Source organism: Xenopus laevis, chromosome 6L (assembly GCF_017654675.1).
Source record: "Xenopus laevis strain J_2021 chromosome 6L, Xenopus_laevis_v10.1, whole genome shotgun sequence".
Classification (NCBI taxonomy): Eukaryota; Metazoa; Chordata; class Amphibia; order Anura; family Pipidae; genus Xenopus; species Xenopus laevis.
In genome coordinates this window covers 103,352,898-103,367,534 of record NC_054381.1, presented here as the reverse complement: position 1 = coordinate 103,367,534, position 14,637 = coordinate 103,352,898, and the positions used below count along the sequence as shown (strand labels likewise).

The 14,637-nt window shown below is 35.8% G+C and overlaps 1 protein-coding gene across 2 annotated transcripts in view; it reads left to right on the top strand.

The window, feature by feature from the left end:
- atp9b.L (ATPase, class II, type 9B L homeolog) overlaps positions 1-14,637 on the top strand; it is a 153,211-nt gene that overhangs the window by 101,936 nt on the left and 36,638 nt on the right. For both annotated transcript variants that reach the window (XM_041566345.1, XM_018267840.2), the window contains exons 13-15: positions 1,603-1,745; positions 5,830-5,942; positions 8,179-8,430. In XM_041566345.1, coding sequence (XP_041422279.1) covers positions 1,603-1,745; positions 5,830-5,942; positions 8,179-8,430 — 508 coding nt within the window. The remainder of the gene's footprint in view (positions 1-1,602; positions 1,746-5,829; positions 5,943-8,178; positions 8,431-14,637) is intronic.

Genomic DNA, 14,637 nt, shown 5'->3' with positions numbered 1-14,637 from the left:
CAGAAAATGAAAAAAAGAGATTTATTCTACGTTTTGGCCCCAAACTCGAGCCGACATCAAGATATTAGATATATTGGAAGGCTTAGGCACATACTTATAAAGTCACATTCCCTGGTGCAAATCAGAAAAAGTATATATATATAAAGTATATATATATATGTGTATATATATATATATATATATATATATATATATATATATATCAATTACCTCAATTACATTCTCTTCTGTGAATCCATGATACCTTAGTTATCATGGTATACAAAATTGACTACAACAAAGTAGTCAAACAGCCTTACAGACCATACTGATGATCATTACAAAGTAGGGATGCACAGAATTCACTATTTGGGATCCGGCCGATTCCCCGAATCCTTGGTGAAAGATTTGGCAGAATACAGAACTGAATCCTAATTTGCATATGTAAATATGGGGCGGGAAAGGTAAAAGTGGAAAAAATTATTCTTTTGTGATGAAAAGTCACGTGATTTCCCTACCCACCCCTAATTAACATATGCAATTTAGGATTCGGATTCAGTTCGGCCTGGCACAAGGATTCGGCCGAATCCTGGTCGAACCCCGATCCGAATCCTGGATTCGGTGCATCCCTATTACAAAGCAGTTGAAGAACATGAATACAATCTAAGTTTTTTTTTATTTTTTATTCTATTTTCAGTATGAAATAATATTATGACAATGTATAAAGCAGACGGTAAAGTCTTTTGAGTGACTGGTGATCTGGGAGCTATAGAAAAACGTTCAGGGACTCTTTTTATCTTGTGCTTATTTTTCTTCTTATTCATAAGTATCCTAGTATCTCTTTAAATCTGTTTATATACTTATTTAATATTTATGCCATTAATTTCAAAAGGTGCTTCTTGCCACTGACTGTACCAGCGTATGATTGATTCACAGCTGGAGTGTTTCCTCACTGGCCAGCCATGCTCTCTATAACCATCAGTTTGTTTCTTTTAATGGCTATTATAAGGTACAGAGATCCACTGCCCGCTGTTACAAAAATGCTTCTGTCGACCAGATAAAGGAATTATCTAAAATATTAAAAGCCAACTAAAGAAACCATTTTTGGGCTTCATTAGCATCTCCTTGCTGATTACCAAGTAAACTAAATTTGCAATTGTAGTTATTTAATATTTTCCTGTCCTATCACACCCATGGACCTCTCCCCACATAAACATGAAGAGAACAGCCAGTGGATCCCCAGACTCTTACATTTTTCTGTAAAAGTTTTCCAGTGATTTATCTGTAAATAAATTGGGGTTAGTTGTACTAAAAAAAACATGCAGAATGATGATTTTAAAGATGTAGAAACTCAATTGAGTTCAGTTCCCCTTTAAAAAAAAGCAATAAAAAAAAGTGCACCAGCTTATTACATTAACTCATAGAAAATAATTGGAATCTTTACAGCAGCACCAGAGTAAATCTGTCTGTTCCATATCAGTGATATATATGTGTGTATGGTATTCTTCAACAAAATAGATACACACATAAACATAATGGATAAGTAATTTTGTGTCTGTTTTCGTAGCTTTACTGTTTTGGAGTCAACTAATTGTCCTGTATGTGAAATTATTTTGTTTTCAGCTTGCGTGTGAACCTCGATATGGGTAAAGCTGCTTATGGATGGATGATCATGAGAGATGACAACATTCCAGGAACTGTAGTTAGAACTAGCACAATTCCTGAAGAACTTGGACGTTTAGTTTATTTACTCACAGATAAAACAGGTACTGCATTTCTATAAATGTAAAGTGTCCCTCTAAAGGGAGATACGCACACAAAACTGGTAAAACTATACATATGCAAATACCAAGCGTTAATAGTCCAACACCATGAGACTTCATAGGTCCCTTGACCACCAAAGGTTTGTGCTTTCCATATGCTTCTTAAATGTTATTAAATCAAAATATTTATTGTTCAGACTCTTCTCCCATTCAAAGCTTCTTCCACAAATCTTGTTACTCTTTTCTATGTGGGTCTGCTGCTAATATTTTCTTGTGGTGTGGCGACCACTGGAAGACAGTAAAGGTTTGACTACATAGCACAAAAATACAGCCACAAAGAGCACATTGACCAGAGTGTGATACTTTACTGAACCTTCAAATGTTTTTGCTGTAATCTAGGAATTTTGTCAGGTCACTATTGCAGTGTATATTGCATATATGTTAATACTGCTTCCTCCATCACCAGCAATTCATGCACTGTACATAAAGCTTGGTAAAGGTAAAAGCTGCCATATAGCTGCCTCAACATTAAATATATGTTGGAAAATCCACATATAGATATAGTTTAATAATACCACTTGTAATGGGTAGAAGGGAGGGAGTTATATGAAATCCATTCTTAATCTAAGATGCTGACCAGTAGAGCGCTGTTATAGTGCAACCCTCTTCCTTAAATTGACTCTCGACTGAGATATCTGGAGGAAGGGTGGTCTAACTGCAATTTAAGCGCTACATTAGGCAAAATAAAGGGCACCAGTTCGCAATGGACTTTCAAGTTGCACCACTGGTTCTTAAGAATTATGTACTTATAAGGTACTGTGACAGTAATAGGTAGTTTTCCCACAGTTGTCCAAGTGCACCAGATATCCTGTGCTTCTCCAAGGGAAAACACATTACCCTGAGCCCTACTCTGGTGAATATTGCCTGGGGATTGCTAATCCCAGGAAAATGTACAAAATTGCATGTTGATGCACAGACATCAGACGCAATTTCTCTGAAAATGTAAACACAGGACAGGTGGTAACCCTTCACCTGGCTCTCATGCAGAGTAAACCCCAACATGCAGGCCTGAAAGATTCTGCCTTAATAACAAATTTAGCAGTCATTATACGCATATTTGTACATGGCTCTAACCATGTTATGAATATCTTGAATTAAACTGACAAGTCTTGAATATGTGCGCATGGATTGAGCATGGCTTGCTCTGTTAGTGCTTATGCATGCATTTACAAGAGCATCATTGCTGATTGACATCATTATTGCTATCCTTCACTACTACGTGCTTGGATAATTTTTGCTGCAGAATCATTTGTTATCTTGCTTGTGCATTATTTAGATATCTTTCCAACTACCTTGCAGACTAAGAGTGTATGAAAATAAGAACCATGTTCCGTTTTTTAACACTAATGAAGATATTATACTGGGTAAGATTTGTAAGAAAACTGAAAAAAACAAAAAACATTTGCCTAATTAGCACAGCTAAATTAAGGATAAATCTCAGGCCTATCATTTTTTATAATGGTTAAATAACAACAAGTGATGCAGGAAGGTGAAAGTGGTCCTGTTGGCACATTTCACACTAGATTCTATTTTAGAATTCAGTTTTCTGTTCATCTTCAGTGTGGCATAGCTTATCAACAGCTGCTCAAAACACACTAAGCATGTGCATGTCACAGACACCCCTAAAAAAAACCAAGATGGGCAGCTCCTGTGACATTATTGAAGCCTGGATCATTACTACTATAGAGATGCTGAACCTTTAGACTGGTGCATTAAGCCCAGAATATAAAATATGCAAGTTCTAGCCATGTTAATTTCTAGGGTTTTGTTTTCCTTTACTGAATCGTTTAATAATGCATTTTCCTTTATAGAAGCCCCTTTGTGACACTACGCTTATAAAGAACCTGCTTGTTTTGTGGCAATGCATATGGTTCGGTTTGTGTTTATATAAAGCCTGGCAAAGCAAGCATCTTTATTACCGTCACAACGGTCACAATTTGCAGAGTTGTTGCAACAATTTTAATATAACTTGTTGACTGTCAATTCACATGGTAGATATTCACACTGGTGTTGCAATTTTCATCACTGCACAGAGTTGGTGTAATATAGCTTATGGTTTCAGCATGCCTTCAACTCAGCATAGTCTAAGAACCTGGAGCAGTTGTTTATCCCTGGAACACAGTAACAAAAATAATGTTTGTGGTGCAGGCTACAGGGATCACACAGCTGCAGGGGACCCCAATCGTATTTACATTCAATGGGTGGCCTCAATGTTGAACATGAAACAAAAGCAGCAGAACCAACTGGATGTGATTTTAATATAAATGGGAAGCAGATTGAAACTGCTCTCCTCTCCTGTCCTCTAGTGACCCTACAAAGCAACATGTTATCTGCTGTTGCATGTCAGAAAAGGATTAAGTAGCTCAGATTCCTTTGACATCCAGCAAAGTCAACAGCATGAGCCAAGTTATACTGAAGTTCTACCAAAATTGAATACTCCTCTTTTTACACAAAGAAACCAGCAAATGAAAAAATCCAGGATTTAACCAAAGAGATAAAGAATTAGTTGTGGAGTCTAAAGCACATTACATTGCTAATATAATTGCAAGGTAGTCCTTTGTATGATTGCAAATTGGGATTGTGCTTTATCAATAAGCTTTTTGACATGAAGCGTCTATCACAGAAGTTCTTTCATTTGCCACTGTGGAATGGAAAATGAAGTATCCCAATAATTGTATTATAGTTTCCTTATTGTGGGACAAGAAAGCGACGTGGTATAATTAGGTTTGATTGGAGTGCATGTTTCCGGTAAGATCTGAAATTAATGATGTTGCTATAGTGACACATCTGCGGCCAGCAGTGCGTGAGACTTAAAGTAATTCATTCGGCAAGAGAAGACATCTGTTAACTGCAAAGATGTAGAGCATATTGACACTGACCAGAAATACTAGACGTTATGTGATAAATGAACAAATGATGCTGAAACAGGAGGACAGATAATTTGTACTTAATCTGCTGGGAGAACTTTAATCTTCTTACTGGTTGCATTTGATAATTCCATTGTTATAAGCACAATGCAGTAAAGAACTCATACATTTTAAAATGAAGCTCAGGGTATGGCATACCCACTCCTTTGGTTTGCATGAGGGATCAAATGGAAACAACTGCCTTTGTATGTAATGTGCTATCGTTTTGTTCTACTTCTTAAAATGCCTTAAATATAAACATTCTCCCCACTGAATGGGTGTAAAGGTTTCACTTAACAAGTTGTACTCATGGCCTGAAATTTAAAAAAAACCCTGAGTCCTCTGGGTTTAACTGGACATCTGGTTATAAAACCTTCACGCTTGATCTGATATCACACTATACCGGTTTAATTTTGTTCTTGGTTACAACCTATGTTTCTAAAAACAGTGACAATGATTCTCAATTGCATTTAGATCAGGGTTTTGATTGGGCTCTTGTATATCCATCTGTTCTTAAGCCTCTCCACTATTTTTCTTTTCCTTACTGTAAGTTTGGGATCATTGTCCTATCAAAGAATGAGAATTTGCCCAAACTTTAGCTTTTTATCAGACTAAAAAAAATTATTTTGCAGTATTTGTTTTGTAACCTTAACTCATAACAAGGTTATAAATGTAACTGTATGAGCCGTTCTGTCATATTTTCATGAATATCTATCACCCTAAGTCTCACTTTAACTGACCTCAGAGTGGGATTCCAGCTAGGCAGCAGATAAGATGTGATTGCAGGACAATGCCTATCTGGCCTAAAATTGCTCAGCTTGGAGCAAATCCGCCATATGAAATCTGTGAAAATCATTTACACACAGTGGTCAACTGGCCTTTGGCTTTGTGCTTTCATATGATCATGGAAAAACTCTTACAATCTTATACTTACCATAGGGTTTACATTAAGAAAACTACTGAACTTTGCATTATCCACTGGCACTATAAACAAAGCAACAAAGATGGAAAGGCTGATGATTTATTTGAGAGGAGTTGTCTAGTCATGTGGCTTATACATTTTAAATTTGAAATCAAAGTAAAGAACTCTTTGTTAATCATTTTACTATCATCACTTCCAGGAACTCTGACCCAAAATGAAATGGTCTTTAAACGCCTTCACCTTGGTACCGTGTCCTATGGCACAGATACAATGGATGAAATCCAGAATCATATCACAAGTTCCTACTCACTGGTAAGCTGGTTTTAATTTCTGGCAAATAATTATGTGCAGGTAGACTTTGCAAGGAAACCAATTATATAATATCAATAATATCCCTCTTGCCTCTTTTAATACCTAGCGGAATATAAAACGTAAGTGGCAACATGTTCATCTTTCTTCATCTTAAAAGCAAGCTTATTTTCCCATGTCTAGAGCCAGGTCTACAGAGAGAGGAATTTTCCGCTTACAAAAATGTATTTATTGGGTTTTTCTTCTTTACTTGTGAGGATAAGCTACTTATTTGCTACTGAAATGCTTGTGGGGTAAAGAGTGGACAATGTCATTAACACCCAATAAATAGGTTTAATTATCGATAGCTATTATAACATGGACAAGCAAGTGTGTTCTCAAACTGTTTTATAATTTGAAGTTGCTCAAGGCAAATAGTAAACCTGTAAATTATTCGCTGAACAAGGTGGAAATGTTTGGTGCAATCTACCTTTTTTTTGTTTTGTTTGTGTATTGCTTACATAGTAAGTATAGAATCTTTTCACTCTTTCACTTAACTTGTCTTAGCTTTCGCATCTAAAGATAACATGCTATCCCTTAACCTCATTTGTGTCAAAATGTTTAGCAACACAAAGCACTCAGATTGTGTTCATTTAGTTACTAATTAAGCATATAGTAAACCACTCACTCTTTACAATTTGTGATAATAAATGTTTCTTGCCACCTTGCTAGTTAGAAAGTAGCTCTTTTGTGACATTGATTTGTATCCCTTGTTTTGTGTGCTGCTATATTATTAAAAAGGCAATCCAGTTGTATATCTAAAGTAATGCAACACACAAATCTATTATAACATAATTATATTTCCCCACTGGAAGCGTTCAGTGACAAAGCATCATCTTAAATGGAATCTGTGCAAAATTAAATTAAGGAAGCATCAATAAATATAACATAATTCAGAAGAAGTAAATCAACCTAATTTATTTGTGTCTGTAATGACATCGGTATTTGTGAAATGCAAATGCTGAGGTTCAAAGCAGGAGTTGAAAAGCAGATGAGCAGAAAAAGTTAAACCCATTATTATGCAGCACTGTAATTTGATAGGCAGTGTCTTCACGGATCATTGGTTCAGTTCAACTAGTCCAAAGCAGCACATGGATCCAAAGCTAGGTTCTTCTGAACTTAACAATAGATTGGAAGGTGGTGGGTGTATGGGATGTTGTTACTTAATATGCAGGCTTTGAACATGCCAAAATATCCTCTAAATAAACAGATATGTTTAAAACAAAATGTATGTAACTCCTTTTATTCTTGGCTAAGAGAAGCATATAATAAAAAATATAATAATAGCAATAGCACTGATTTGTTCATATGTGTAAAACAAAATAAAAGTGAAGACAGTCCTTTTTCCAACATAAAGAAAAAAGTGACAGCACATATTAAATGGTGCTCAGAAGAAATACCTCCTACGATGCTCGTAGAAATCAAGATGACCGATGACCAATTGTACAATACTGATTTTGCAGCAAGTCATTATATTTGTATATATATGCATGCCAGGTTAGATGAAGCGCAATATTTTACTAAGCACTGCATTTTTTATTTATTGTTGGAAGTTGAGAATTAGCCAGAATGCGGCTCCTACCTTAGATTTATTAGGATTTTCATGGTAATTGCTGGCATTTTAACTAGAAATTAATAATTCTGGTTTTATGTTTTCAAAAGGGAAAACAAATAATCGCATTAAGTCATTGTTTAGGAATTTGAAACCATCTCTTGACCTCATGTTTATATAACACACTTCCTACAGAATCAATTCAGGTGTTCCTTCTTATGGAAAACAGGAGGAGTATAGCTTTAAATAGATACAAACTCATGCTGAAGTCTTTGAATACCATGCGATGTTGTTTTAACGCTTACAGTACTGTTGGGTAGGTGTTGCACCTACCTTTACAGATCTTCAAATTTTTATTGTCTTCATGCAACAACCAACAAAAAATAAAGCATGGTACCTTTACACACACACATGCACATAGACACTTCCAGATAGATAGATAGATAGATAGATAGATAGATAGATAGATAGATAGATAGATAGATAGATAGATAGATAGATAGATAGACCGACCGACCGAGAGACAGATGGCTATGAGAGTCATTAGCACTTTGTTTTTAGCTTTAAACCTTGTTAGGTTATTTTGCCCTGCTTATTGTTTGCAAGCTGGTAACAGTACTTCATTCTTGTTAATCTATTAATTTGAAGGTGCAGTCATCCCAAAGCTGTAACAACAATACCAGTGCAACACCTTCTAGAAAAGGCCAGTCTTCAGCACCTAAAGTACGCAAGACCGTAATCAGCAGAGTCCATGAGGCCGTAAAGGCAATAGCTTTGTGCCATAATGTAACCCCGGTGTATGAATCACGTGTTGGAGTAAATGGGGAAACAGAGTATTCTGAAGCAGATCAGGATTTCTGTGATGAAAATCGAACTTACCAAGCATCCAGTCCTGATGAGGTCAGTATAAAAATTGTGTCTGTCTTTCTGCTTTCAACCAATAACAGGTCATTTTTATACTTAATTCAAGTATGTTTTTTTAATAGCCATGTAGGCACTTAATCTGCATGTTTTCAATATCTCCATATTAGTCATATTGTCATCATAGATTGTCGTCTATACAGCAGCTTCCGATCCAGGTACACAAGCAATGTTTTTAGAGAGCAAACCATAAGAATTAGCATTTTGGGAATTTATTATCACACTGCTTTTCTGTGTTTTTAATGCTTCTTACCATTTAACAATAGTAAGGATTCATTTAAAAGAGCTCTTTAGCTTTAAAACTGTCCACATCTTATATGCAAACCTTGTTTTTCAAACCACAAGATCTACATCATAATTTTTTAAAGAGTTGTATTGACACAAGTCATGAAGCCTGAGGAAAATAATGTAAATGGTTCATTATTTAGCTTATTGAACTTTCCTGCAGTCACATTGACAGATGATTCCAGTGTTTCCCAATCACCAAAGTACCATTTTAAAAGCATTTTTTATTGAATAAAGTGCTTTAAATATTGCACCCTAGAGCTTTATGGAAGCGAAATGGTTGAATTGATGTTTTCTTATAAGCTCTTGCATTCACCTATACAAACAAATTTGGTTAATCAGCAGCACAGCTATTTGATGACCATAATTTGATTGTATGTGATCTCTATTTTGGGTTAAGTGCACATGTTTTATGGTATTACAATGTTTTATAATACATTTGCATGTGTTCTGTGTAGGGCTTTGATGCTTAGCTTTGTAATACTCACTGTGTCAGTCTGGGTTAATGTAACATACAGAACATGCTTATACAGATCATCTGATGTTGGAAAAATAATAACACATATGTAACTTTTTTTTGTGGACTATTAAAGAGTACTCCTAACTCTGAAAGATGCCAAATATCCATGCAATCACATGAAAGTAAGCAAATATTCAGTATTTTTTCTGATGGTATGAACAGTGTTCATTGTTTCACTGGGATCTGTGGATGTAATTTAAATAGTCATTCCTATGAGAAACAATTTTGAATCTCCGGTATGAAATATTTGTAAGTGTAAGACAAAGGCACACTGGGCTAATTTTCAGCATGCTGATTATTGCAGGCCGAGAGTCTGCCCCATGCTAGAATCATTGCTCTTCTATGTCTGCACCCAGAACCACTGTGTTGGCCCAGGTGCAGGAACAGAAGAGCGTAGAGACTTGATTCTTGGCCTGAATTTATCCACATGCTGAGAATCAGCCCAGTATGTCCTTGGTCTAAATCTCTGGACAGGATAATCCATGACCATCTGAACAGTTTAAGAAAGATATGGTGAAAATGAGCCTAAAAAGTGTATACATAAGGAAAGTAGCAACACTGGAATCCATTGCATAAACGTACTCCTTTTAACCATGATGGGGGGGGGAATAATACTCAACACCCCCAAATATTCACACTGGATATTTAATTACTTAAAGGAAAACTATACCCCCAAAATGAATACTTAAGCAACAGTTTATATCATATTAGGTGGCATATTAAAATAATCGTATCAAACTAGTATATATATTTAAGTAAATATCGCCCTTTTACATCTCTTGCCTTGAACCACCATTTTGTGATGGTCTGTGTGCTGTCTCAGAGATCACCTGACCAGAAATACTGCAACTCTAACTGTAACAGGAAGAAGTGTTCAAGCAAAACACAGAACTCTGTCTGTTAATTGGCTCATGTGACCTAACAAGTATAGTTTGTTTGGTATGTTTGTGTGCACAGTGAATCATATGATCCCAGGGGGTGGCCCTTATTTTTTAAAATGGCAATTTTCTATTTATGATTACCCAATGGCACATGCTACAAAAAAAGTATATTATTATGAAAATGGTTTATTTACATGAAGCAGGGTTTTACATATGAGCTGTTTTATGCAATATATTTTAATAGAGACCTACATTGTTTGAAGGGATATAGTTTTCCTTTAACAAAAAGTATGCCATGTCAGTAAGAGAGTGAAAATGCAAATGTATGTTGTAGTCCGGTGATCCTAGGTCTATGGAAAATTGAATTTTTCCCTCCAGGCACTTTATTTCAAACTGCTGAGGATCATCTTTCAATGGTTTTCAAAGATTGTAACTTAAAAACTTGCTACATGCTACAGTCTCATTGCCATCAAGGTTACAGTAGTAGTAGTATCGATCAAAATATTTAATGCGCCATAGCCCAAAGATTGCAGTTGTAGTAGTGATCAAAACATACAATATGCTATAGCACATTATTAACCTCCAATTTATTTAATCTTTCCTTGTTATTAGCATAGCACTTGAAGTGCCAGTTTATGCACACTATGACTAGTGCTTGGGTTTAACATACTTTGTGCCTATTGTTTAAGTCATGAAAATTCTACGTTTTTTGTTATTTCATGAGTTAAACAGGGCAAACAGGAAAATTGAAGCTACTCCAGGTTTGGTCCTTGTGAGGTACAGAATTAGATTACCAGAGCTCCTATAATCTACATAATGGACTCCTTCTAACAAAACAAAGGGGTAAAGGAGCAGGTTGTATACTGGTAATATAATTATCTACCCCACAAAAAGAGAGAAGCTTAAATTTCCATATTTACCCAGCTTATAACAATAAATAAAACAGGCAACACGAGCCATATTCATTGCTCTCGGTTAATTGGCCCACTGGTATTCTGTATATGAAGCATAACTTTCATTTGAAATTGAGCCAATTGGATATAAGTCACGTATATATGACTGTGGTTAATGCAGCAGCATTTATGAAAACTCATGATAGTTGGGCCTTATTGCTCCACAGGTTACAAGTGAATTCCCTTTGCACTTGATTTTTTGCTGGGAAGCCTTCCTTTGTTACAGGGCTGTACAACTGCAAGCTAAATACAGTGCCTTGCAAAAGTAATCACCCCCTTGGCTTTTTACCTATTTTGTTACATTCCAACCTTTAATTTAAATGTTTCTTAATCTTATTTTATGTGATGGAGCTTAACAAAATAGTCTGAGTTGGTGTAGTGAAATGAGAAAGATATATATATATATATATATATATATATATATATATATATATATATATATATATATATATATATATATATATATATATATATATATATATATATATATATATATATATATAAAAAAGAATTTAAAAAAAATAAAAACCTGAAAATTGGCATGTGCATATGTATTTGCCATGAAGCCCCTAAAAAATCTTGATGCAACCAATTACCTTCAAAAGTCACATAATTAGTGAAATGAAGTCCACCTGTGTGCAATCTAAGTGTCACATGATCTGTCAGTATAAACACCCCTTTTCTGACATGGTACCACAACAAACCTGCCAAGAGAGGGCTGCCCACCAACACTCACAAACTGGGCAAGGAGGGCATTAATCAGAAGGAGGGCATTAACCCTGAAGGAGTTCAGCAGCAGAGACTGGAGTATCTGTCCATAGGACCACAATAAGCCATACACTCCATAGAGCTGGGCTCTATTTTTTTTAAAAATAAGAAGGCACATTTTGAGTTTGCCAAAAGGCATGTGGGCAACTCCCCAAATGTATGAAGGAAGGTGCTCTGATAAGATGAGACTACAATTTAACTTTTCGGTCACCAAGGAAAAGGCTCTGTCTGGTGCAAACCCAACAAATCTTATCACCCCAAGAACACCATCGCCACAGTGAAACATGGTGGTGGCAGCATCATGCTGGCGGGATGTTTTTCTGCAGCAGGGACTGGGAAACTGGTCCGAGTCGAGGGAAAGATGGATGGTGCTAAATACAGGGATATTCTTGAGCAAAACTTGTCTGTCTGTGATTTGAGACGGAAGTTCACCTTCCAGCAGGACAATGACCCGAAACATACTGCTAAAGCAACAACATTTGAGTGGTGAAACAGGGGAAACATTTAAATGTGTTGGAATGGCCTAGTCAAAGTCCAGACCTCAATCCAATTGAGAATCTGTGGTCAGACTTGAAGATTGCTGTTCACAAGCAAAAACCATCCAACATGAAGGAGCCGGAGCAGTTTTGCCTTGACGAATGGGCAAAAACCCCAGTGGCAAAATGTGGGAAGCTCATAGAGACTTATCCAAAGCGACTTGCAGCTGTAATTGCAGCAAAAAGTGGCTCTACAAAGTACTGGGATGCAGTTATGCAAGATGAAGATTTCTGTTACTTTGTCCTATTTGTTGTTTGCTTCACAATAAAAAAAACACATCTTTAAAGTTCTAGGCATGTATTGTAAATGAAATGGTGAAAACTCTCAAACAGTCCATTTTAATTCCAGGCTTTGAGTCAACAAAACTTGAAAAATGCCAAGGGGTGTGAATACTTTTGCAAGGCACGGTACAACCTTTTACTTTTAATGGGCTCCATAGACTTCTGTTATAATCATGATATCATAGATTTCAGCTTATGTGATAATCATAATATTACAGTATTATCTTGCAAGCATGTTATATATTGGGGGAGTGCTCCAATATATAGAAATATTTTCTTTATATCTTTGCAGCTTAATTAATTCTGAATTTGCCTATTTGTCCGTGCCCTACTGATACAGAGCTTAATTTTATTCACAATCTATTATGTAGACATTTATGGTCATGTTCAGTAATTAGATGAGCATACAGCGTTTGTTTTCCAGTCTAAAATATTGGAATAAAGGGGGCATGTTTTTGCATATTTTAATTTCCTTAAGAAGGCATTGCCTTGTACTGAAGCTTGTAAAATGTCATATTAGCAACTGGTAACAGTTATATAGTATTCCCGGTCCACATAGTATTTAGCGAAGCTGATGATTTTGTATCAAGCCTCTGTGTTTTATTTCCCAGGTTGTCATTTGCCTGCAGTGCACAGCACTAGTGAATGTTTTTGTAACAGGCCGTTGACAAGGAGGAATACTATCATTAAAGCTCTGCAGGATTCAATTCTGTATTAGTATTCAAAACGCTCTGCCTGATTATGCCCTGCTCATTGTTTCTTATGATAAGTGATCAATATTTCATTTTCTCCAAGAGGAGAAAGTTTCAAATGTCTGTCACTTATGGTCGGCACGGCCACTGCATAACAAACATTACGTGTAAGCAGGAACAACCATTGACAAAATCATAACTACATCAGCTCCAATTGTCATAAGTGTACGTCCACAGAACGCTACTGCTGATCTAATGTAATCAACAATCATAAAGGGGTATAAACTAGGTAGATCGGGCAATAAAGTGCAGAGGTCACAAGTCCATCTAATTCAACAACATGCTGTGAACAGGGACCTTTGAAGACCTTTGGCCTCTTCCAGCCTGAACCATTGATTTTTCTTGTTTTTTTAAAGACTGCTTACTCTGATAATCCACCAATTTATTGCCTTTATATCTCTGGTAATATGTTGACTAGGAATCCAAGTAGTGATATAACGGAATGTAAACTTTCATGTGTATCACAGTTCTTGGAGATATATCATACGTAGTTTAACCAGCTGCACTATTTATATGTGTTCAGAGAAGTATTAATCTAAAGTAGTTCATCAGAATAAAGCTTTGTGCTCATTCTGACTGTAGCATTTGTAGAACTATATGAATGCTGATGAAGTACAATCGTTTTGAAAAAAGAACCACAGATAGCTAAAAAATTTTGTTAGTTTATCGATACAAATGGGTTGAGATTGTATGTGCTTTTTTTTTTTTTTTTAAATGCTATAATGCAGGCATTTCATCTTGTTTAATTCACTTTATTGTGTGGGTTTATTGAAGTAAGACTAATTGTGTTGTTTTGTCAATGTATTTGTGAAGAGCAAATGATTGTTAGTGGCATAAAACCATCATTTTCCTGACCTTTGGAGCCCTATGAAGAATAACTACTCCATGCGTTTCTGGGAATATTGACTGCCGTGCTTTCCACATGGCTGGGCAGTATTCTTAACTTAATAATTGTATTGTTTTTTAATAGTGAGCTTGTCTAATCAAAACAATGAAAATAAATATGCTTAACCCATTATATTATAATTTGTCGTATGGTACGAATGTTTTTTTTTCTGCTGCTGGGAAGTAATACATAGAGATATTCAGTGGCTTTTATTTCTATTACAGGATTGTGTTTTTGATCTCCTTATTAAGACTATTTATTTTACACAGAATCTATTTACTAGCTCCACGAGAAAGTTTCTTGTAGAAGACTGACTCCTGACA